The sequence below is a fragment of the Etheostoma spectabile genome, chromosome 6 (genome assembly GCF_008692095.1).
Source record: "Etheostoma spectabile isolate EspeVRDwgs_2016 chromosome 6, UIUC_Espe_1.0, whole genome shotgun sequence".
NCBI lineage: Eukaryota > Metazoa > Chordata > Actinopteri > Perciformes > Percidae > Etheostoma > Etheostoma spectabile.
In genome coordinates, this window is record NC_045738.1 from 11,788,696 (window position 1) to 11,813,720 (window position 25,025).

A 25,025-nucleotide genomic window follows, 5' to 3' on the forward strand; every position below is an offset into this window, starting at 1 on the left:
AATTTGTTGAACATTTATGAATTAAGTCCTTTATGTCAAACATTTTATTCAGCATATTTAATAGAACACGTAAGAGCAAGATCATGTTAAGATACAGCTTTGTTCATAGAGATAGTGTCTACATAAAAGAAACAAACCTGAAAAGCTTTTACATTTTGGCTGCATTTAAATTATTTAAAATACTAATACACCTATTAAGATTGTTTTATAATATTGTAGTAATGCATTCCTACTTATACTTGCTTCTTTACAGATACAGCCAGAGGGAATGATGGAAGGAGTGAGGGATGGCTTTTTTGCATTTACATAAAATGCATCTCGTCTCCCTTTTTCTTTTAGGAGACTAACACTGAAAAGTATGAATAACAACCTCAAAAGAAAAAAATGTACCATGTTTTACAGGTTTGTGGGAGGGGGAAGTAGACCAGATCTTGCCAGATGCTGCAACACTATACATGACAATGAATCTGTCTTGGAAAAAATCTGCAGTATCACAGTAATGCATTCACACAAAGTCAGAGAACACGCTCTTTTGACCACAGGCCATCCACATCCTCGTTGCTTGTTTCCTCTCATCCTTCCTTCCTTTACAGTCTCCAGGGTGAGTGGAACTCGGAGGCGGGGAGAGGAGTGCAGTGTGTTGTTTCAAAGTTTCGCATGTACTTCCGCGCCTGGGAGAGAGAAAAAAAAAGATGGATGGAGGAGGAATGGAGAATGAGAGATGTGGGAGGGCGATGAACAAAAAGTGCAGAACTTGATTACATTAGGTTCAGCCTTTCTGGCTCAGTGCCTTACAAATCTCTCCCATCTTTTAAGGATTTACACAGGTGAATAAAGTCTGATTCAGAAGGAATTACCAAGGGAGGAAAAGCATAGCATTAGCTGTAATTGATGGCACTGCTCTTGTTTGATGTTAAATTACTTCAATAAGCTGAGCGCGGTGAAATATATTACAGCAGTCAACCTGAGAGCACAGGTGAGCTGGTTACTATGGCGACCAGAATAGTCTTCTCAGTGGTAATGATGTCTGTGAATAGCTGTGATGTGTTTTTTCTGAGTGTGAGACAAGGGGGAAGGTAAGCCAACCTTAAACAGGAAAATTATGCCTATTGGAGAAAAGGAAATTAGACTTTGCATCCTGACTTTGAGCGGTGCGATAAAGACAACAGGTGGCTGAAGAAAGAACTGCACACTGAGATTGAGTGCATGGATAACAAATGATTATTTCCTTACCAAGAAAAGTGCCAGCTGCCGCCTTCCCTCCAGAGTCATATCCTCACCTGGTAACAGACATGCGTAACAGTGTGTGAGACCATGTAAAAGTACTTTGAGGTGTATAATGTATGTATGAGGGCAGTACTGTGTGCAGTTTATTTGCCTTGTAAATGTGAAATGACCCAGAGGCTTACCGACACTCCATGGAAACAAAACATCTCTGTCTGCCTGATACGACTGCAGCACAGACACACACCAGTCATCATCCACCTCGTAGCCACTGTATACAGATGCTGCAGAGAGCGAGTGAGCTGGCATTACACACAGCTTTTATAATACCCACTTACTACACACACATTCAAATCCTACATTTAGATGTACACATTTTTTTTTTCAGTACAATAAGTTATATTCTTATTTATACAAAAGGCAATTAAAGTGTTCAACACAGTGAAATGGTAGTCACACATACCTTCTTCTAAGGGATTGGAGGATCCCAGCCATTGTCTGACAACTCTAACCCCTTCATCTGTCATTATTTTTGGATACCTAAGCAGGGATATGACATCACCACTTATATTTGCGTCACTCAACAAGTCCAGATACATTGATCCATATCCAGTGAGAATACCAACCTGAATTGTAGCAGTTTGAGCAGGAGGTCGTTGCCTCTGTTAGACATGATGTCCTCTGGACCCCTGTAATATACAGTCTACATCTTAATATTATATAGTGTTACTGAGTAGGCTAGTGAATGCTTCCTCTGTCCTCTGCATTAACTAGCGAGGCACTTAACCTTTACCGACCATACTGACAATTACTGTGCTGTAAACAGATAATTCAAGTGCTGGCTAGTTTTCTGGTATGAATGTGTGTTTTTATAATTATGTTTATATATTTCCTTATATAACTATGGTGGAAGGTATAGTGCTAAAATGTTATGCAGAAGCTGGCATGCATCTACTGTTTACATAGAACAATGATGATGACAATGATAATTATGTCCCACTTAACTCACTAACTGTAACAATGAACTCAACTTTTAATCACATTTATCTGAATTCAACATCCCATTTCAAACAATTTCCTGCTAAAATCATGCATGTGGAAACCCAATGGAAAACAATCCTGCTATACTATACACAGATTTGAAAATGGACTGTGGGGACTCACGTTGTGGTAATGATCTCATCTCTGGTTCTCCTGATGAGCAGGACTGGTCCCTGATATCTGGAGGAAGAGAAGGAATTGTGTTAAACAGCCACATCACTACCAGCTACGTCAACAACAAAAAGGTTAGTTTAACAATTACACTCCAATATGTTGCGTAATGTTCAATGATGCAGACTTTAACCTTTATTATTAGTGACACTTTAAATAGACTGCCCCACTCACTTGAGAAGCTGCTCAGCGTTGTTGAGGTTCATGTACTGCCTAACTGTGTGCTGTACTAACGGTCCTAAGGAAGAACAAAAATATTTTAGTTACTTAAACAAAGCTCCCTGCTGCAACAATTAATAAATGTATGACCTTCAACCCCTAGGACTCACTCCAGCTGTCTGGCATGACCTTGAGAGCCAGAGGAAGGAGGTCATCAAAGGAGGCGTCCAACACTAAAGACTGGATCTCTGGGTATGACATCACTGCCCAACTGGCTGAGAAAAGGAATGGAGAGATAGAGGGATACTCAGAACCAGGAAGGAAGAACTAAAAAAAAAAAACAATTCCGATGTATAGCACAGTTCCCATCATGTATTGTCCTGGTCTTTGGGTACCTGTGAATCCTCCTATGGACCAAGCATATACAACAATGTCGGTGAGCTGGAAGCCGAGTTTGTGGATTGCAAACTGGATCACTACATCCATGGCGTTGGCCTCATTCTGGGGGAATGGCACTCCCTGGCAGAAAGATACAAGTAAAAAAGCAATATCCCTACATTATTAAACATAACAGCAACACTCAACCCTCCTTAAAAAAACATGCACAGATTTAGAATGTTTCATTTCACTCCAGTTATGGAGTGTACTTGTGTGCCTCTTGTGCAATGCTGTCAAATTGAAACCACAATTCCGACATGCCTTTGTTTTCCACTGTGTTTTCAGTTTGTCAGGACTATGTGAAGAACAGCCATGCACTATAAGCTAATGCTAGTTTAAAGATATAATACCAAATCTGAAAACACTGCTTACAGTACTGCCTCCAAAGCCAGGGTGGTTCCAGCCCAGCACAGAGTAGCCACCTACATAGCACATCAACACAAGATTTAACTGCAGTATAATTGAAATACAACAGTTTAATTCTGTGCTAAAGCATTATAAAATATATGGATTTTTGTGACGTAGTGGATTCCTCACCTTCCAGTGGAGTGTTCATGCAGCCCACCTCATAGAAGCCTGCGTTCCCCTCACAGCAGATGACCTGTGGCAGAAATCATACATTTCAAGAGCGACCCGTAGTGTGACTGATGTGACGGGTTTTGTTGGAACAAGCCCAAGGCACAAAACAAATCGATCCAGACACTAACCAGGGTCTGGCCATTCTGTCCCCCGTCTCTCCTCCGATCCACAAACATCGTGTCGATCTCATTGCCATCGCAGGCCACAAGCTTGTTCCTTTGGCCGTCAAACTGTGACAAAAAGTAGGAAAATCAACAGAATGATGATCGTTTATTGAAGTTAGTATAGACAGACAGTGAGTGTTGTATTTTTTTTTACCTCTTCTATTAACCTAGCCTGGCCTTGCAGAAGCATGGGCCTCATGGCTTTCTGCAGTAAACCTACAGAGCCAGGGTACAGCATCCTCCTCCCAAATGAGTGGGCAATAAGAAAACTGGAGAGGAAGACAATATATTTGATGACACTGTAGCGACATTGGACAATTACTTTAAAATTTCCTGGAAAAATGAGAATGAATAGGGGTGATATAAGATGCAAACCTACTATAAAGCAGACTGTATCTATCCCCTGCGATACTAGTAACATATCTGCAGTGTCATCACGCAGATCATTTTTGGATGGTGCTTCATATACTGCATTTACCTGATGATGTGGCATGGTAGAGTGCGCACAGAGTTGAGGACACTGTCTGCGGCTCCTCTTAGTCTGGGCTCTGGCTTTAGCAGAGAAACACCAGCCTTGGATAGTTTTCTGTCAAACACAGAGTTGAAGGCTTACAATGAATCAGATGAGCACCAAAACATCACTAACATCACTGGATGCATTTATTCAGTGCTTTGGGTGCATGTAGTCATCGTTTAATTTCACGTATTTATTCATTTATAAGGACAATGCATATTAATCAATGTTTCTATGAATGCGCCAGTGTTAGCTAGCTGGCTAATTTGTCTAATAATGAACTAGAATTGCAGCAAACGCATGGTAATTTCAAATGGGAATAAAATAGAAAACACTTACGGACTGCTGACTTCTGTCCAGCTAAAATCCGAAGGCCAGCACGAGAAGTCAAAGTCATAGCACCTTAGATTTTTCTACATGAAAAGCACAAACAAAAAAGTAAATACATTTGATGTATTAATATAGATACTTACAAACACATAAGTAATTAATATTTTGTCACCTTACTTCCCCCAAAAATGGTCAAACTAATACCAACAGCAAATCCTGATGAACAGCACTTGTATCAAGTTGCCATGACCTCACCTTGTTTGCTGGTGTGTGATTCTTCTTGGTTTCTTCAAGAATGGAGATAAACTGAAGATACTCAGAGTTTTTCCATCTCCCCCACCCTGGGGGAGAGAATGAAGGGAGAGAGAGAGAGAGAGAGAGAGAGAGAGAGAGAGGAAGGGTACACATGAGTACACATGAAACACATACGTTTTGCTGCAAAGCCTCGAGGATGTGTTAAGTATGATTTGGGGGAGTAGACCTTGTGCAACCGTCTCAATGTTAATGAAATCTTATTGGCATGCAGAATATACAGCATATGTTATGATATCTTAAGGATGAATGAATTGAATTAGTCATTGCCTGCAAGTCAGCTGAAATCTGTAGGCTCACCTCTAAGACAGGCCACGCCTAGAAGACACACCAGCACTGTTCCCACATACTGACTCACTGGAATCAGCTTACTGCTGCAGATGTAGCCTAAAAATACACAAAGCAACAGTGACTTCAGACATCCACAAACCAACCCCCCACCCCTCCCCCGCGAGATCTGAGCCTCATTGACAGGCACAAACATAAAGACTCACAGTAAGACAACTACCCTACAACGATATGCATAAATCAATATCAGAAGCTCAGTTATAAACTATGGAGTAGCACACCACCTCAAGCAATTAATTTCTATTGTGGCAATCTGACTGGATGATTCAGTTGAGTAATTTATTTTAATCCCACTTGTAGGAGAACAGAACATTACACCCAGTGGCAGTTTTAATGGAAGGAGAAATGTCATCTAAAAAAAAAAATACATTTGTCACTGCCAAACATTCTGAAAAAGACATCTGAAACATGTGATTATATATTTTACAGTAATCACAATAAGAAATTGTTTCAGTGTTTTAAAAGTGCATATATATATATATATATATATATATATTGCAAAACTACATACATAATGATCAAATTGATAACAAATTCTTTAAATTTCTCAATCAATCTTTTTTTAATTTTCATTTAATGTGATGATTGTTTTTACAATTGATGAGGTGACATCTTCAAATGTCTTGTTTTGTCCAACCAACAGTTCAAAAACCAAACTGTCTCTATTTTATAACACTGGAAGCTGATATTATGTGCTGTTATCCCTTTATAAGCGACTTATAAAAAATGTTGCTCATCCATTTTCAATTGGTCTACAAATTAACTAATATTTCTAATCATTTCACCTCTGGTCTTAACTGCAGTAAGTAGTGGAGAATAAATAAGTCTCACTGTGTTTTCCATCAAACATAATTCTTACATCCTACCTTTCCTGTACAAATAGCAGATGAGAATAGGGGAGCTGTAGTAAGACAGAGACCACAGTGCTGAAGCCTGAACAGAGAAAAGAGAAGGAAAGTTTATTTATATAGCACATTTCAGCAACAAGTCAATTCAAAGTACATTAAAACACATTAAAAGCATTGAGGCAAAGTGCAAAAGGAATACACTACAAAAGGACATACAATTAAAAACGGTCATTAAAGACAATTGGAAATAAAAAGCTGAAATACAATATGATAGGTTTAAAATACAAGAAAAAATGTTACAGAACAAAGTTGCAGCAGACAGTTTTCTGGGAGTTAGCCTAATGTTTGTTCCAGATATGTGGGACATAAAAACTGAACGCAGCTTTTCAATGTTAAGTTTTGACTCTGGGGACCTGAGAGGTCTGGATGCGTCATACTGTAGCAGAAGATCAGAAATGTATCTTGGCCCTATTCAGTGCTTTATAAAACAACAGTATTCTTTTTTCCACCTTTAATTTGACAGGACAGCGAGGTGAGAAAGTGAAGAGAGAGAGGGGGGGGAAGACATGTAGGAAGTCGTCACGGGTCGGATTCGAACCCGGGACCTATGCGTCGAGGCATAAACCTTCAAGTACATCTATAAATGTGCACCTGCTCTAGCCACTGAGCCGACCCGGCCACACAACAGTAGCATTTTGAAATTAGACAGGGAGCCAGAGCGAAGACCTCAGAACTGGAGCGAACTTTACTTGACGAACTTTTCAATCTTTTCAACACAGTGTTATCAATTGTACTGACCCAACCGATGATGCTGTGAGTATGTTTCTCCAGACTCCTGGGTTGGTAGGTCCATCCCTGCTGTGAGAGAAAATGTTGTTCATTACGTGAGCACTGTTGCTAACGTCTGCCTTTCTGATAGCTAACGCTAGCTAGCTACCTAGTAGCACTGACTGTAGCCATTTAAAGAGACAGGGTGATAGAGAGTATATATATATATATATATATATATATATATATATATATATATATATATATATCCCAGCTACACACAGTCTTTACAGTGGCTCTGTTAAAATTAACATGCATGCCTTTTCTTATTATTCGTTTTTTGTTCAGCTTCTATCTTTTGTCCTCCCGTATTGGCAAAGTTTCCTCTCACCTACTGTCAATGACAAAAACAGTTTATGAGGCTTCAGTTAGACTGGCTGTGACTGTGACGGCGAAACAAAAAGTAATTGAGCATGAAAACAAGCGTATTGATGTGCAGCTAGCATTTCATTCATTTACAAACTGTCACCCCGGCAGTGACAGCAGGGTTTCAATAACAAACACCTGACACTTCCGGGGACGTAGCCCAAGCTACATCGATGCTAAGACATTAAATACTGCTCAGTTTTCGCAGTCGGCTGTTCTCAAACAAATGCCAAACATTATAAATATCCCTACCCTTCTCCCGCCCCTGCCTTCAGGTCGAGACTGGTCCGGTGAACGGTGAATTCGTTGTAAATGAGGCCCTAAAATACAGCGGAGCAACATCCAGCCAGCCATTCTTCCACTACGAGGACTACGGAAGCTTGCACTGATCAGAAGTCTTAAAGGCGAAAGCGCTTAGAAATTAGTTGAACAAATGTTTTGCAGACAAGCAACATTAAGGACAACATGTTTATTTTGTAACGGATATATTTAAATACAGATGTCCATAGAAGTGCAAGACAATTGGTACAATACCAAAAGTAAAGAAGAGACAATATAACGTTCACACATTTTGGTAAATTTTAGAGGCTTATGTAAAAATATTTCTCTTCTCCTATGTGCAGTCATTAAAGCAAATCAGTGAAAAAGTACTATTAAAGAGAAATAGCTTAGAATACAAAAAAAACATTCAAACAAATTAGTTGCATTTCCCTCAAGCACTGAAGTTTTTCTTCAAATCACAACTCTGACATTCAGTTGTTACTTTTGTTTATAAAGGCCTTCTGCTGCAGCTGGGACCTGAGCCAATGTGACAGCTGGATGAGGATGAGATGTGGGTAGGTGATCAGCTCTGACACTGTTAGTATCTGAAAACAAGGCACAAAGACAAACTCACACACAAATCTCTTGTCCCCCAGTCTCTTTTATTCTTCCTTAAACACAGACAGCCCATGCAACAACAACACACGGGCGAAGGAGCGCTGCCTGTCAGCGCATGGCGTGATAATATGCCACAGTGTCAGGGTGATGTTCAGGCCAGCATGATTGGTGAGTGTGAGAAGAATGTGAGGGGCATATGAGTGACAGTGCAAACACACAACACACACAACACACACACACACACACACACACACACACACACACACACACACACACACAAACACAAACACAAACACAACACACACACACACAACACACACACACACACAAACACACACGCACAGGTGATGCAAGGCTTTTTGCTTACCGCTCCAGTTCCTTATAGACATCATCATCTCCTCTTGGCTTCAAATCCTGGCATAAAGAAGAAAAGGGGGAAGTGTGGGACATTGAAGAGGAGGATAAAGATAGACTCATGGTACTGAGGCCAGATTTATGCCCCTCTGTACCCTGTGTAATAAGATTAATTTGTTAATACCACTAATGTAAGGGTGACAGTTGATAGGCAGTGGGTTTATCTGAGAGAGGGGTGAGATATTACAAGTGTGAGGGAGGACATAGTCTGCTGACAGCTTAGGGAGGCAGCAATAGAGAGAGTGAGAGAATCTGTATGCATTGGTGAATGTGTGTTCTACAACTCCGCTACAAACACACATATTCACCACGCCTTTGTGTGTGTGCAGAGAACAACACAATAACTCACCATGTAGACTGAGCCCTGGGGAGGAGCCTGTTGGGAAGGGAGGAGAGCGGAGAAAACATGTGTAATTAACAACAAGTGACAGAGAGGGAGTGATAGTGGAAATCAGAGGAAAAGCAAAAAAACAAAAAGAGTAAAAACAAAACAAGATATGAAAGGGGAGGTTGGGAGAAACAAAAGAGAAGAGAAAGAGTGCTACATACCAGAAGGGAGGAGTGCATGAGGAGAAGATGAGGGTAATATGAGTAGGGAAATACATCCGAGAATATTTAGTAATAGAACATTTCTGAATTCATCACCTGTCTGATATCCTCAGGATTTTCATAGATGTTCTCTGCTTCACCCGAATGGACAGACAGAGTCTGCTCAACACCTGAGAACAGAGAGATAGTTACCAATACAGACACACACACATATACACACACTCAAACACACAGGGAGAGGGGTACGTGGGGGCAGATTTATTACAACAACCTCAGAAGATGTCTTGGCCCACATCACTCGGTGGCAGCCAACAGGGCTGGACGATCATGGAAAGGTGTCAAAAAAGGCGCCGGAAGACTCACCGCGATCAGAAATGTGTTTCTGTCTCCATAGCAACACACCGACAGCAGCAGCAACCAGGGGCACCAGGAGTAATAAAGCAGAGAGAGAAGGGAGCAGGGAGGGGGTAGTCACACTGACACTCTCAACTGAAGGGAAAGAAAAAAGTGAGACAGAAAAAAAGCCATTAATGTTTCCAAGAACAGTGCTAATATAAAACTTGCAGAGCTGAGTGTGTGGTTGAATGGCACCAAGAGACATTATCGCTGTTTGTTCTCCATTTTGCTCCATTGTTCAGGTCAAGAGGGGGACAACCGTTTTTTGCAAGCTATAGATTTGAAGACATGTTGCAATTGAGATTTTCTAAACATGTTACATGCATTTGCATCATCCTACTGTCAGTCACAGAAAATGGGTGCAATGGAAGAAGGCGTAGAAATCCAGGCTATGTCAGACTGAGTGAATAGTCTGTAGACAGCTGAGTAGACATTGAGCTGACAGACCCTCAGCCTGGACAGTAAACGCTGTCAATTTGAAACATAAACGAGAAGAAGAATAGAACCAGTATCAAAGAGACCAGATGCTGTCAGATCATTACACAAAACCTCAGTAAATGCCACTTCCATACAGAGTAGTTTGATTTGACTTTTTGCAAATCCTGTTCCCTAATTCCTAATTTAAATATGTTTGTAGTTATGTAGGTAAAGTCAGAAGAGGCTGTTCCATGCACACTCTCTTAACATCTGATCCTAGCAACAAACTGCCTCCAGGCAAAATGGCAAACAATGTAAATAGCAGTCTTTCAGCTGAACCCTGTCAATGCAGCATTAAAAAACAGGTGGATAGAAAGCGTGGGCATGATTATCACAAACATTACATAAGCAAACCATTTGCTCTCATAGTACCAGTTAAATTCTGCTGGAAGATCTCATGCATGCTATTAAACTTGTCAGGTTTGTTTGCATAATGAGGATGACATCAGTATTGCAAAACACAGCCACAGGGTGACACAAGGATCAAGAGGGATGTACTCGTTTCCACAGAGACAGACTGCTGTAGTTTAGTGTACCTTAACAAGTGTTCTGTCGCTTCTTGCTCACTTTTCATGGAGCACAAAGCGATCAGATCTGTCAGACATTGGGTAACGAAAGCGGAGCCTAATAAACAGAACAGTTACTACAGAGCTACCAAAGCAGCCATTTTTTATTGAGTCATCATCTTTTCTAAACAATTCATGCAGTGTTTGTGGCATTTAAGCTTATCTGATGGACAGAAACCTGGCAAAATTAAAGTCCACTCAGACATCTTATCAAACTTGGTTTGTTAAAGGATTGGCCCGCAGGCTTCACCTTAGTCCTGGAGTCACAGCTTTTAGCCGGGTTCAAAAATGATCAATCATTATATGCTGTGTGAGATGTAATTGATTGGTGAGTATGTGTAGAGGTTGCTAATGGAATACTGTGGTGAGTGCTGACCCCAAAACTGACCTGCACTGTTCTCCATGCCAGCTTTAATGCATGAATAATGGTAATTGAGTGCAGTGAAGTGGGGCATAAATGCTTCCAGTTTCTTACTAACACATCTCTCTCTCCACCTTTCACTCATCCTTCTCTATCTCACCTTTTCCTTTCCTCTATTCACACTTCCTTCCTACGTCATCTATCTCATCTCAAATGAGGTGGGGTGGGAGTGAGGGTGGATTTACATCAGTTTGATTGTAGAGGAGGATGTCTGATAAGAGGTAGACCAAAAAACTGCTCCGATGCTTTGCAGATGATGGGCCAACTCAGGATGGCAAATGATTGTAGAAAAATCCCTGACATTTGAAGTACTTTATGTGCTGGAGAGCACAATGATTGCTTCCCTTTTGCATTATGTGCCTGTGCCTGTGGTTAAAGGAATTCTATTAAGCTAAATTTGTTTAACTTCTACAACCAGCACTATGCTTTTAGATTTGGCTTGCAGCACATACGATATGCCCAAATTATATTTATATATTAGGTCCAGGGAGTTAAAACGTTGTTTCAGTTTGTTCTTGGAGCCAACCCTGTGCAAAATCCTACTGTCTCTGGATGCCTAATGCTACCCAGAGCAACTATTTATAAACCCTTAACTGTCACAGCTTATTGTCATAATATTCATTATTTACCAATAACAAAAAAAGATTTGAGCTATCTTACACTATTGCAAAGTTTGTGCAACCTGTCACTTTTCAACAGCGTAAATGTAGGTCATCCAACCCTCACATTATTTAACTGCTCACCCTGCTCAGTCTAAATTCCTTGTGTTACACAGGACAAATGCGTACCCACAACGTTCATTTCTTTCCAATACAGCCTCTCCAATCAGGCAAAATCTTGCTGCCTCTTTTCCTCTCCCTATCTTTATCACCTTCTCTCTCTTTCCTCCATTTCCATTACTCTTATAGCCGTACCATCAGTGTGCATCATGATGAGCTCTGGGCCCCTCAAGTGATGTATTAGGGTACGGGGAGTGAACTCATCTCTGCTAAGGGATCCATTCAACTGTTGCATCCTCCTTTGCTCACCCCACAGCCACCAATACAATAAGCTTGAATTATTTAGTTTTTGTGGGGAGATATGTCCTAAGGTCCTGTCTTCTTATATTCACATATCAGCTGGGTGAGTGTGATGAGAAAAACGATTAGGGTGCCTTTAGGTTTTATATTTTATAGAAGAAGAGGCCGAGTATTAGCACTGTGGTGGATTTTTTTATGAGAAATGGACATGTAAATGGAATTATTTCTGCTGGATATTATCTGCAAATCACAACTTCACAGAAGTCTTGACCTGTGACTTTTTTTAAACTACACTAAGGAATCATGACATATGGTATCTGTCTGAAGTTTTTGTCCTCTATAAACTGTGGGCTTTCTGGCAGATGAATTGACCTGAGGTTGGCTTTAATGTGTCGTAGAATGCTTCACGAAGCACATATCCAAGATCTTCCACATTCACGGTTTATTACCCATGCTGTCGTTATTAGGACTCCTGGGCTTAGTCAAATAATATAGTGTTGATAAAGAAAATAAGAAAACAGACCAGTCTGCGTTATACCATACCATCCGTGCCACCTTTATTGGGCAGTGTGACAGCTTGCGTTGCTGAGATGGTCTGCCCATTTTTCAGCTGTAGGGTGCAGGTGTAGTTCCCAGCTGTGTCAGAGGTGATGGGTAAGGGTAGAATGGTGGTGATGCTGCCAGGCCCGCTGCTTAACAAATGCAGCCGGCGACTTGTATCCTGGTATTCCCAACCAGCACTTTGGACTTGGGACAGCTCTGAATACAGGCACCTCAGTTGCAGCTTTGAGGAGGAATGGCTGGTTGTAACTGTGGATGTGATGCAGAGCAGCATGGGAGAGGGGGGTGTGGGAGGATAAGGAAGGGAAAATGTTACAGAGGGATGAAACAAATTTAAAAAATGGAAGGAGGAATGAATGAAAAAGACAGGCAGGAGGGAGGAGGAAGGTGCAAGGCAGGATGAGAAAGTGAGTTAAAGGGTAGTGTGTGAATATAGAAAAGGCCAAGGACAGATAGAGAGTAATGGGGTAGAGGGAAAGTGATATGAAAAACAAAGAACAATCCAGAGAGGGGTCAAAATAATATATATTCATTAAAGTGATTTGCTGCTAATGCATTGGTTGACTGTGACTGATGCTTAGTGTCTCATCACACTGAAATGAGGATCCATCTGGGTGTAATCAACCCCCCCCCCCCACACACACACACACACACATCCAAAAACATGCACATTTCAGCCTTGATTAGTGTGATCAGTGTGGGCCACATGCAGTCTTAGTGGGAGGGCAGCAGGTACAATCATACATAATGATACTTATAATGAGGTAGGGTAAAAATATATGCGTCCCATGATTGGTGTGTGTGTCTATGTGGTGTGTGTGTGTGTGTGTGTGTGTGTGTGTGTGTGTGTGTGTGTGTGTGTGCGTGTGAAGGATACAGATGTGTGAAGCAGGGTGACAGTGACGGATCGACCGGTCATATCTGGGCGGCTGTGATGGATGCCAGTGGGAGTGTGATTAGTAAAGTCTTCCAAGGCTGCCATGACAGGGCATTGTATGTGTATGTGTGTGTGTTGGGCTCTCCGTGTTTTTGCAAACGGTGAAACCTCCCCAAGGATCTGATAAAAATCAACAGGTGTTCTGCTCAGTTATTTTTCTTTAAATGTATGAATCGAGACAATCGAGTTCCTTTTCATGAGCAATAGACTATTGTAAATGTAGCTATTCATTTAATACTGTGACATTTTATCAATAGCTTCAGGAAATTCTCTTCCCACTTATTCCACAGTGTATGATCTGTGAGAACAATGAACTGGGAGCTGGTGAGAATTCAGTATCTTGCTTCAGCAAGGCAAATGCTTCTGGGTCCTTTGGCAAACGGGTCCTTTGGCTACGGGGAAGTCTCTAAATTGACTGTCACTTACTGCCACGTACTACTGTCATGTACACTGTTTAGATTAAAAAAAGAAGTAAGTTAGATGAGAAGATCGATACCACTCTATGTGCTACAGTCAGTATGGAGCTGGAGCCAAAAGGCGCTTAACTTAGCATAAAGACTGGCAGCAGAGGGAAACAGCCAGCCTGGGTCTGTAACATATCTAAAGCTCAATAATCAACAGGTTACATCTTTGTTTAATCCATACACAAACAGAAATGCAAAAAAAACAGTTTTAAAGGAAGTTGTGTGCTGTTACACGAGGGTAGAGTGACTTTCGAGTCTTTTTGTCACAGCGATGTTGCCAGGCAACCAGTGGAGAGGCAGTGTCCCACAATTTCTGAAACTTCCAGGAACCGATAGTTTGTGTTTAGCTTGCTGTGTGGAGGTGAGAGGGGAGCCAGGGTTTGCACTATTCTGTTTCTCATTTTTTTCATTATTCGCACAACTATTTATTTTACTTTTCATGTAAATAACCGAGTTCGCTGTCATGAATGCATTGTAGGAGAGACTGCCTGAAGATGTGTTCCATCCCCATAATTAAACAATATTACTCCCCCTCTATATGCCATCCGGCTTTTCACTCTGCCTTTCAGTGTCGCCTTCTATAAAATAATATAAAAATAAACAATTTTGATTTCCAACTTGGCCGACCAGGTAAATTGTTCTCACAACCTTGCAAACTAATTCTGTTCGGGCATAACCAAACTCTTATGCTAAGCTAAGCTAATTGCCTCCTGGCTTTAGCCTCAGCACAGACATAAGAGTGGTACAGTTTGCTTATCTAACTTTTGGGCAAGAAAGCAAATAAGCATATTTCCCTAAATGTCAAAGTATTCCTTTAGATAAACTACAGATAAGTAAAAACAGAATAAATGGGTGGAGAAAGATAATAAATGCTTATGCCTCTGACCAGCTCATGAGTGGTCATAAAAAGTTTTGATGAGTAAGATCATGCTGGAAGTCATGTGTAATGGCTGTTGCAGTCACCGGATCTCAACCCAATTGAACATCTATGGAAATTTCATGATCCAAACACCAAATGAGGGAATATCTTTTGGAAGAAAGATGTTCAATCTATCCAGCAGAATTTAAAAGACTTGAAGCATAAATAATTTTGCCTTTGATTTGTCCTTCCTCTGTTCATTTACCTCTTTCATCACAGCTGCTTTGCATTACAGCATCCACAAAATGTCATGCTATAAAGCACAAATGCAAGGTTATAATAAAAGTGACACTACTTGTCTCATAAAAACATCCCGTCCCTTGTTTTATTCTTCCTAATCCACCTCCTTGTTCCTTGTTGTCTTTCTTCTCCTCCTAGCCCCAGCCTGTACCTTTCAGCACGCTGAGCATGGTCTTCTGCATGAAGGCGTTGTCATTGAGGATCACTTCACAGACGTAGAGGCCGCCGTCTTTCCACTCAGGTCTGAGAAGAAAGGAGAAGCTACCGGCCTCTGCATTGTAGGGTGGGCCGGCAAACTGGAGTTTCTTGCTGTGCTCAGTCAAGAAGGTGGAACCCCTCCAGCGGTTGTACTGGTGCACCAGTCTCATTTCACTGTGCCTTCTGCCTGGAGGTTGCCACTGCAGACGGACGTAGTCCCCCTGGACAACAGGACAGGTCAGGGGGAAGGGTATCTCAGCCTGAGTGGCGGTGGAGATATCTCTTTCTGCAGGCAAGCAGGGAAGAGAAAAGACCAAAGAAACCAGAATGATATTGATAGATGAATATGAAGACATAACAGTGCAAGCAGACAGGGAGCTCAGAAGAAAAAAGAGGGAAAATGAAGAGTAAGGTATAGACAGACAGAGTAAACAGAATAGTAGGAGAGTAGGGAAATGGAGATAGGGGAAAAATTCCTACAACAATATGGATTAAGTTCTTATATGCTGAGAGTGACTCTGGGACTCTGCCTGATTAGAAGCTGCTGACATAGGACTTTTAGACTGCTTGTGTTACAAGTCACTCACCATATGTTACATTGGTAAATGAGGCCACATTGTCAGCTGTGGAGAGAAAGGAAGCAAAAACAAATAATGATAAATAATACATTTACGTAGCAACTATAATATTCACAGGAGGACTGGCTGGATTTTAGTGACAATCTATAGTAGACTGTTGAATCTTGAAACTGGTCTATAAAAGTCAATACTTTGAAGAACTGTTGCTACAGGATGCTTGAATAATTAACGCGGCTGCTGGAGTTTCTAGCACGGATGCCCACTCACACACAATCAACAACAAAACAACAATAAATGTATTCAATTCCACAATGCTTTTGTTTTCTCTCTTTCTCTCTCTCTCTTAAATCAGTCTCACCATCAACAGTCACGTCCACGTTGAAGGTGACAAGAGTGTTGCTGCTGTTACCCCGCAGGTGAACCATACAGACATAGGTCCCGTTGTCACTGTATAGAACCTGAGGCAGTTTGGCCACTGTGCCTGTGTTTCGCTTTTTCTCGCTTTTAATGGAAATGCCGCCAGGTGCTGCCCAGGTGATCTTGGTGACAACATTGTCAGGATTAACACTGGCAATCAGCCGCAAGGTGCTGTGCTGAGGAATGGGTGCAGCAGGTACAACTGTGACTGGAGATGAGAGAGGACACAGGATAACAGGGGTTGAAAATGTATTTAAATGTTTTACTCAAGAAAAAGTGTAAATATATTCCATTACAAGTAAATGTTGGGCAATTACATTTGTACTTCTTAAAGCAGAGAAGTAACACCAGCAAAATAATTACGAGTACCTTTGCAGAATACAGTATATGAATAAAGTGCAACAAAGGTAATTTCTTTTTGGCTCCCATTAATTTAGCACTCAAGCAAATATTAGTAAGTGACATTTCATGATAACATATGTATAAAGATATTTAAAATAGAAAAAAAGAAAATAGAAGTACTAGATGTCACTCAAATCAAAAACAACTAACTAATGTGCATAGATATACAGATACCAGATGTTTCTATGGAGGCACAGCTGGTGTACGACAAATGTCACAAATCACCTGTTGTTTTTTTCTACCTGTAAGGATGGCTAAAAGAATAATCTTTTCACTCAGTTTCCTCTCGTGTTGCTTTATCAAGCATGAGTAGAGACCGCCGTCCTCCATTCTAGGAAGAAGGAACAGAGAGAAAACCCCGGTGTCTTTAAAGTTGGGGTCAATCAAGCGCATGGATGCCTTCGAGGCACGACCTGAGAACGCTTCCCTTTTGCTGGCTGAGAGAATCAGTTTCCATTCATCCACATCAAGTGGCTTCACCATCCAGTTAATGGCCACAGCACCCCTCACTGTTGCATCAGCACAGACCAAGGTGGTAGGCGTGCCTTCTTGAGCCAACACAACATCGTCCCACTCTGAGGAAGAGAGGACAAATGTAAAGCATTATAACAGGTGAATTATTCAGACGAGTCTTTAAGAAGGCCTTTAAATTCTGCACTTTTACAACAAGGCTGATGTCTGTTTTTATGTCCTGTCCTACAAGAATAGGTTCATATGTCTTAAGGCTGTCTTAAAACAATACTCCTGCAAACAGTATATAGAGTTATTGGTCCACATAACTGTTGTTTCTGTCCATACTGGCCCCAAAAAGATCCCCTCTCAAAGCTATTTCAATATACGTGATGGGGACAGGACTTTTGTGGAAGCTTACATGAGTCTTCAGCAGTCAGAGTCAAAGCTTATGGGTATCTCCCAAAGTTACAATCTTTTTAGCACCAAATTTCCTCTTTCAGTTTCCCTGGTCAGCATTTCTTATCTGAGCTGTGGTGGATGGGCAGTAACAAAAAAAGAGAAGAAAAGATATAACTTTTGGAACACAGAATATTGAAGCATCGTATTAGCTTAAAATGCATTTTAAAAATTTTTTTACACGGTGTTGTACTTTGTATTTTCTTTTACAGGGATTTCTTTGCAGCGAGGGGAAACAATTACAATGACCGATAACTCTTTTCATGTATATATTGGCATGTTAGGGTCGTCTTAGGACAGACTTTAAATATGTGAATTTATTCTTTAAAGATGGTCAGATGAAAGCCAATAAATATTAAGAAAACAGGTTTGCTCTCTAAGCAACGTTAGGTGGGACATTTAGACTCCTTTCCCAGCAACATCAGTTCAAGCACATATTTCTAAAAATCACAGAAAGTATTTCATACCTGTGATGCCAGAGTGAGAGGAAAATACCGCAAAGGAAGAAACAAAAATAACGGTGAGAAAAACAGAATCCATCACACATCGAAAGAAAAGAAAAACACCCTTACTGCACCAGCTGTCTCTCCAACACCCTGGCCTTTCTAAGTACGTTCCAGAACACCAAGTATTGTTGACTTTTGAGTGTCATGTTAACAAGTTTGCTGCGCATCTTTCAGCCCAATAGGATGTGGTGTGACCAACACTGGGATAATCAACAGGAAAAGACTGTCATTATTGCAGTGTGTGTGTGTGTGTGTGTGTTTGAGGCTGATAAACTACATGTATTGATATTACCATGGCCCCACACCATAATGTAGGCCATGCAATGTTTCACAACACTTTAAAGCTGAACTTCTGGGTGATGAGTTACAAAACGCCTGACCTTAACATTCAGTTTGACAAAAAGAATGAGCATGTACTAGTGTGTTTCACAATGTGTGTGAAACAGAGAAAAACGATAAGATTAGCAGAAAGTGAGGGATTGAGGGAGATGAAAAAGCGAGAAATAAAGAGTTTGGGTTAGTGTGGGTGCACAGCAACCTCTAGGCTACATGTCATAAATGTCTTTAATTAAGCTAAAGGTATTATCAGCTCCTCTGAGCACTATTACAGATTTTTCCATAATTACCATTGGGTGAATGGGGGCGGTGAAGAGAGATAGTGAAAGAGAGAGAGAGAGAGAGAGAGAGAGAGAGAGAGAGAGAGAGAGAATGCAGATATGTATTGTGGGTGTCTAATAACAGGGAAAGAGAAAAAAGGGAGAGCAGCAAATAGGGTGATGTGTGGAGGGAGAGATGCTCAGACAGAAAGAAAAAAACCCAGGGAGCTGAGAAGTGTGAGAGTGTTGCAAGGGAAAAGAGACTGTGTGACTTCAAAGAAGCCTGTGGCTGCTGACACAGAGCATGGTACTGATCCTGTGGCCCCTCCTCTATGGGTAAATAATCACCATAAGCCTAGGCTCTGTCTAATGAATCCACTGCCAATGAGCTAATATCTGTTAACTATGCGCTTCATTATCACTGTCACAGAACCCCTGGAGAACACAAGAATGGAGGACAGGATGAATAGCAGCAAGGAGTGAAGGACGAGTGGACAAAGGAATGATGCGGGGAGAGGGAGGGAGAAAAGGGGGAAGGAATGAGGAGGAAGGAGAGGAAAGTGAAGTGTAAATGAAGGGAAGGTGTAAGCCTTACACTGTATGGGGCGTGAGATGGTGAGTGAAAAAAGAGGTGATACACTGTATCAGTAAAGTGGGTGGGACCTGAAAAGTGGAAGGTGTGAAGGTCAATTTGGTATGGTTATGAAAAATAGATGAGTATTGGAAGGAAAGGCAATTAAATTTGGTTTGGTGGCCGTTTTGTTTAAAGCACTTCATGCTACCCTGAATGCAAACGATTTAGTGGTAGCAGCGATAGTACGGGTGGTCCCTGCACACCTTCTCTGACTGTGCTGGTGCTAGAACAATCTGATCCAGAGTCAAGGTTGAAAAATTTAAATATGGTTATGCAGTAATGTAAGTACTGTTTGTATTTTAAAACCCACAGCTGCTTTATTTGCATGGCAGATGCATTCACAGTCTCTAGATTTACAGTGGACAAGGAGTGGGGAAGAAAATGAAACTCAACCTGTCTCTTCGAAGACATAAATCTCCAAAAGAGGAACATGTTTCAACTGTTTTTCTGGTGTACTGAACATAGTTTGACCTCTGATCATTATCAGCATCTTCAGAAAAACAGTCTGAAAATAAGAGGGTGACACTGGAGAGGAATCTGGAAAAGGAGCAGAACAGACGGAAATGAGCAGCACTGTTTAAACTGTGAGACTTATGGAGATGTAATTACATTGGCTGTAAAACACTTGGGTATAGGGATTAGACGTAAACCAGATAATACTTTTGCTATGCTATCATGCACCCTGCCTCAGAGCAAAATAGGGCAAAAATGAATTGGAAGTTATTCTGTGGAAGAAAAAAAAAATTCTCATCAACAAGAGAGTCTGCAAATAGACTCTCTTGTTGAGTCTATTTACTCTTGATTTGATTTTGCTGACTGCCACTGGATTTGTATTTTTGCCGTTATTTAATGAATGTTTATTGATTTTGGCATGTGTTGTGCTAGAGTTTTTGTGAGCTCATCCCAAGTGTGTGTGCAGAAACAAACAGCAGAGGGCGTAAGAATCATCTGTTTCAACGTCCCTCACCACTACAGGCAAACCGTCTGACTCGGATCCACTGTGTAGTAACTTTACATTGTTTTTTAGGTCGAGTGCCACTTTTTTGTAGATCATTGTTACATACATTTGCAGCTTATTTAATTGTATGTATTTAGAAAGGTGGGTGCTAATTGATTAAAATGAATTTAAGGCAATTTCGATGAGCTGATAGGCTACTAAATATTTTGCCATATTCCTGGATATGCATCACGCTTTCGGATCATTTCCACGTAAAACATGCTGCACTTTAGATGCTATCTAGGTGCAAGTTTTGTTTTCCAAGGTGATAAACTACTGTTGTCGATTTCAACAAGTTGTTCCCAGAGTTCCGCCTGCCATCGCTGGTCCTAATTGGTTTTTTTTTTTGGAAAGAAGGGCTGTGCTGTGGACGACTCTCAGCCTGATGACATCACCAGTCACTCACACACAGTTGGACAGCCGCGCGCTCAGAGGAACTAGTTGTTGGAGTAGAGAGAGCGCGGTAGCACTTCATTACATCCAGAGCACCAGCTGGGGGCGAATATTCACCTGTGCGCTGCCAGGAAGAATTCACAAGGAGTTCCATGAATTTTTAGCAGACTCCGTTTTAAAGGCGCAGTGAGGGACATTTTAAACAAGAATCGCTTTCGGACTCCTGGTCTGTCCTGTAGCCGTACAAGTTTATTTATTTTTTATTGAGTGAGTTATCTTTTATACCGAAACTGACCCACATCTGAAGATTTCGATTTTAAATTTATTCCGGAGAGACTGCGTGCCTAGTTCCATAGAGGGGACAGTAATCGACCATGGCGAGACATGATGCCCAAAACTGGCGTGTCTGCTCCAAAATGATCGGACTGCTCGGCTTGGTCGCGTCGATACTTCTTCAACACGGTAAGAAATGATCACTTATTAAAACGTAATAGTGTCAAGTTGGTTGTGAGCAGCACACTGCCTTTCAGTTCTTCTTAAGTAATTAATAATTTAGGAGGAAATACATTTAAACCTAACCACCACCTGTCAGGCCCGTGACAGGAGCAGAAAATCAGGTGATTTCCTCCCTCACTGAAGCCTAGTGGCGAGGTGTTCAGTTTTAACACTTAAATTATATTACGATTTTTTTTTAATACAGTTACGTGAAATGATATTTTAAACTACTTTCATTTTGCTTATTCTTCCCATAATTTCGGACATGAGTCATCTGTATCGCTCTTTGACCACAGTTTCGGTCGGTGACTCAACGCCATGTTTAGTTTCCCTAAGGTGTGGCTCTGTGGAGCAAGGTGTTTTTCTCAGGTAGGCTACCTGCTGGCCTCTTTAGTAGCCTACTCCTCTTTAAACGGAGTCCCTGTTCCAGTCTGTTCTTAAGCCACCGTTCTCCTCCTCTGCTCCCTGTTTCTCCCCTCTGTCCGCACATCGTCTTCTATTAGTTACACTTCAGTTGAGAAAAATGGGTCTGGAAACAGCTTTTAACCTACACAGAGTAACCGAGGGGGCAGCAACTTGGAACTCAATCATTTACACTGGTGATATTTATTTACTCTGGCTTGTTTATTTGGGGTTATTCTGCCTAGTTTTCGTTCAGTGAACCACTCCTAGTGTATGCCTTCCTTGTAAATTAGTTTCTATCCCTTTTAAACAAGGTAATTGTCTTTCCTAGCTACTTGATTAAACATATTAATTATTTAGACATTTTCCACTTCACTTAAGCACAGGTAGCCTACAGGTACCACTGCCAGAGAGTAGGCCCCCAAACAATAGAAAATATCCCTGGCACGCAGTTAAGACATTAACATATGAATGACTGGCATGAAACCAGTTCAACATTTTCAGTGCTTCTTGCTAGGCCAGCTATTTGTTTTGTGTTGTAATTGGGACAAGAATGTAGGACTATATCTAACGCTCTGGCACAGCTACAGTATACACTTTGGTATACTGTAACCGCTGTGTTGCAATGTATTTGATTGTTGGGTGGTTTTAATCACGACTCATAAGCATAGTCACTCTTTTCACTTATTCATGCAGTGGCTCTTTTTGTCCAATTTCATTTTACTGAACATGAAGTGCTCTTAGGGGAGAGACAAGAGTGGGGAAAACAAAACAAGGTGTTACATATTTATGAGCAAGGAAAACCACAAAAAATAAGCAAGCAAAAAACACTGCTTTTAGTTTTCTTTTTATTACACTAATTCTTTTTTCTGAGTGTACCTCTGACCCTCTTTTGGGTAATCGTGAAACTATGTAACATAAGCTGCAACTGTAGAGCTAAACCTTTTTTACATGTCTGCTTTGCATTTTGTGTTTTCAACTTCTTTTCCAGCTTTGACAGCAACCAATCACTTACCTCCACCTTCGATCCTGTGTCTGAGAGATGTGATTTAATTCTTTGCAAGTTTTTACTATGCTTATGCTGTAATATAAAAAATTCAATATTGAGGTTGATGGGTTTTTAATTAAGTTAGGCTTCTGTGGTTACACATGTATGTAAAACTAATAGAAACTGACAGGTGGGGTCCAGTATAAGCTCTGAAATTGCACTATAATACTACCCCCACCCCCCAAATCAAGGTTGTGAGGGACCACGGATGTGGGTCAGAAAGGCTTGGCCCATTACCATGGAGATGTTTTTATTGGAAGACGGGTAGGCTTATGTGAGAGGGAGTTTGGGGTGGGGGTTATGAGGCTATGGCCCTATTGTCTTTATGGCTGAGTAAGCTGCGTGTGTGCAGGGGGTGACTGGCTGCCTGAGGAACTAGTGGGCATGCTGGGTCAGGGCCGGGGGAGGAGGCTGCTTCCTTTTCTGCTCATAGTAAACCAATGTTTGTCTTTGTGTACCTGGAGTCCTCCAGTAAAGCTAATTTAGATGCAAAGCTACTCTACTCTTGATGGCTCTCCTTAGTTTCAAGGGAACAGGTGGCTTTTCGGCAGCCTGCTGCAGCGCCAGGGTTGTAGCTGAGTCTCAGGATTTGCTGCAGAACTAAACGGACAGCGTCTGATTAAGACTGGCGACGCCCCACCTCCCCTCTTTCCCACCCGCCACTTGAAAACTCCCTCTCTCCCGCCATCCCTCGCTCCCTCCCCCACCCCTGCCAGCGAGTACATACAGGGGCCTTGTTCTCATCTCTTTATTTTCATCTATCTTTTATTCTTGTCCCGTGCTTTTGTTAAGTAACATGGGCCTAGTCATTGGTTTATTCAAATGGGCTTCCTCCCCCATCTCCCAGCCTCTCTTTGGACAGAAAGCCGTGCTGTTTATGACAGGAACAACATGCGGACAGTCAGGAAAATCAACCACATGTAACCTCACCATGGTCTGTCATATTGGCTGTAGGATTTCTTGTCAGCCTGAGTGGTATCTTCCCGTCTGAAATGGTGTTTCATCATTTCAATAAATGACCTGTGAACACACTCACACACAGGCAACTGATGTTTCTTTTGGCAGTCCTACTTGTGCAATAGCACAAACTATTAACTCTAACTATTTCCTTGCACATGGAGAGATTCTGTGAACAGTGTCATCCTACCAAGCCTGAGCCCATTCATCATTACAACCGAGAGAAAGAGAGAGAGCGCATTACACTTTGTTTATTAAGATGAATTTGATTGATGAATAATGAGAGGAGTTCATTTTTTCCACTCCCTAATAAAAGAAGGAAAAACTAAGTCCTTAGTATCTCATTAGGAACAGTGAAGCGAGGGGCTTCGCTCTCGGTTTGCTTTTTGTGTTAATGGCTGTCTCAGTTAGGTCCTATCATTATGTAAATGAGCTGTCCTCGGTCCTTCGCACCGGCCCTGTAAATGTCAGAAGGATTTGGAAAAGGTCAGGTGTGTGTAAGAAAGTCTCGTTCTGGTCGTGGCATTCGCTAGTACGTACACACACACACACACACACACACACACACACACACACACACACACACACACACACACAACACTTAGTAACGGACCCTCCTGTTTAAATGACACATCAATAACTTCCCCCTCCCCCTTATAATCACCATTAAGAGTTCGTTGATTCAGACATAAATGTGTGCCTGGTTTTACAGCTTAATGAATATATGAGATTGATCTTGTGTTTGTGTGTGTGTGTGTCTGTGGCAAATGTGGCCCCATTAATAACTAAATTGTAGAATGACTGAAGCAACTATTTGGCATTTTACCAAATGATCCTAATGATTTAGACGGCTTTCTATTATTACTTGTTATTTCACGAGGTACGGTATTTGATAACATTGATTTCAGCTTAGTGACATTATTTAATGGCTGCCTTAAAATGGAGTACCTCTTATCCAACATTAAACTAGAGAGGATGGAAACCTTTTTTTATGGGTGCATTTATAACATTTTAGCAGCAGGAATTTTGAATTTATTTATCTTTTTTTTTTAATTCAAGTTTTTTTACGGCTTTTCCTTTGGTGCATGGCAGTTTAGTGCATCACCTACAGAGACATTCCTTGTTACAATACAAATTCTTAACCATAGACAGAACAAACAAAAATAATAAGGTATACATACATACATACATGAAGTCAGTTACAGCATCAAGACTAAAACATCAGCAGCTTTAGGGGCACATCAGTATTAGCAGCGTGGTTCATAAAACCGGTTTATCAGTTAGTGTGATGTAAGTCCTGAAAGTATCCCATGCTGGTGCTTTATCTTT

The 25,025-nt window shown here is 41.2% G+C and overlaps 3 protein-coding genes across 7 annotated transcripts in view; 1 reads left to right on the plus strand and 2 right to left on the minus strand.

The window, feature by feature from the left end:
* Positions 1 to 24: 24 nt before the first annotated feature.
* On the minus strand, positions 25 to 7,722 carry abhd16a (abhydrolase domain containing 16A, phospholipase). Of its 2 annotated transcripts, none has more exons than XM_032518701.1 (20): positions 7,575 to 7,722; positions 6,927 to 6,983; positions 6,147 to 6,213; positions 5,233 to 5,319; positions 4,876 to 4,961; positions 4,630 to 4,703; positions 4,255 to 4,362; positions 3,931 to 4,045; positions 3,741 to 3,842; positions 3,571 to 3,634; positions 3,406 to 3,455; positions 2,991 to 3,114; positions 2,766 to 2,870; positions 2,611 to 2,674; positions 2,389 to 2,445; positions 1,851 to 1,913; positions 1,688 to 1,764; positions 1,410 to 1,508; positions 1,234 to 1,280; positions 25 to 671 (listed from the first exon to the last, which is right to left on the minus strand). In XM_032518701.1, the coding sequence occupies exons 1-20, from the start codon at positions 7,674 to 7,676 to the stop codon at positions 588 to 590; spliced, it is 1,632 nt and encodes a 543-aa protein (XP_032374592.1). In that variant the 5' UTR covers positions 7,677 to 7,722; the 3' UTR covers positions 25 to 587. The 2 variants fall into 2 exon arrangements, with proteins under 2 accessions (XP_032374592.1, XP_032374591.1); XM_032518700.1 differs by having other exon boundaries at positions 6,927 to 6,986; positions 7,575 to 7,719.
* A 217-nt stretch (positions 7,723 to 7,939) lies between these two features.
* Positions 7,940 to 18,367, minus strand: g6fl (g6f-like). 2 transcript variants are annotated; one of them, XM_032518721.1, is made up of 11 exons: positions 18,136 to 18,367; positions 17,002 to 17,334; positions 16,299 to 16,565; positions 15,950 to 15,985; positions 15,316 to 15,648; positions 12,587 to 12,853; positions 9,528 to 9,653; positions 9,261 to 9,334; positions 8,965 to 8,991; positions 8,569 to 8,615; positions 7,940 to 8,188 (listed from the first exon to the last, which is right to left on the minus strand). In XM_032518721.1, the coding sequence occupies exons 1-11, from the start codon at positions 18,206 to 18,208 to the stop codon at positions 8,182 to 8,184; spliced, it is 1,590 nt and encodes a 529-aa protein (XP_032374612.1). In that variant the 5' UTR covers positions 18,209 to 18,367; the 3' UTR covers positions 7,940 to 8,181. The 2 variants fall into 2 exon arrangements, with proteins under 2 accessions (XP_032374612.1, XP_032374613.1); XM_032518722.1 differs by lacking the exon at positions 12,587 to 12,853.
* Positions 18,368 to 20,788: 2,421 nt separating this feature from the next.
* The window catches only part of LOC116691244 (nectin-2), an 85,542-nt gene continuing 81,305 nt past the window's right edge, over positions 20,789 to 25,025 (plus strand). For 2 of the 3 annotated variants that reach the window (XM_032518719.1, XM_032518720.1), the window contains exon 1: positions 20,793 to 21,256. In XM_032518719.1, the coding sequence (XP_032374610.1) occupies positions 21,169 to 21,256 (88 nt within the window). In that variant the 5' untranslated portion in view covers positions 20,793 to 21,168. Of the gene's footprint in view, positions 21,257 to 25,025 lie in introns of all 3 variants that reach the window. The other variant, XM_032518718.1, reaches the window with a different exon arrangement.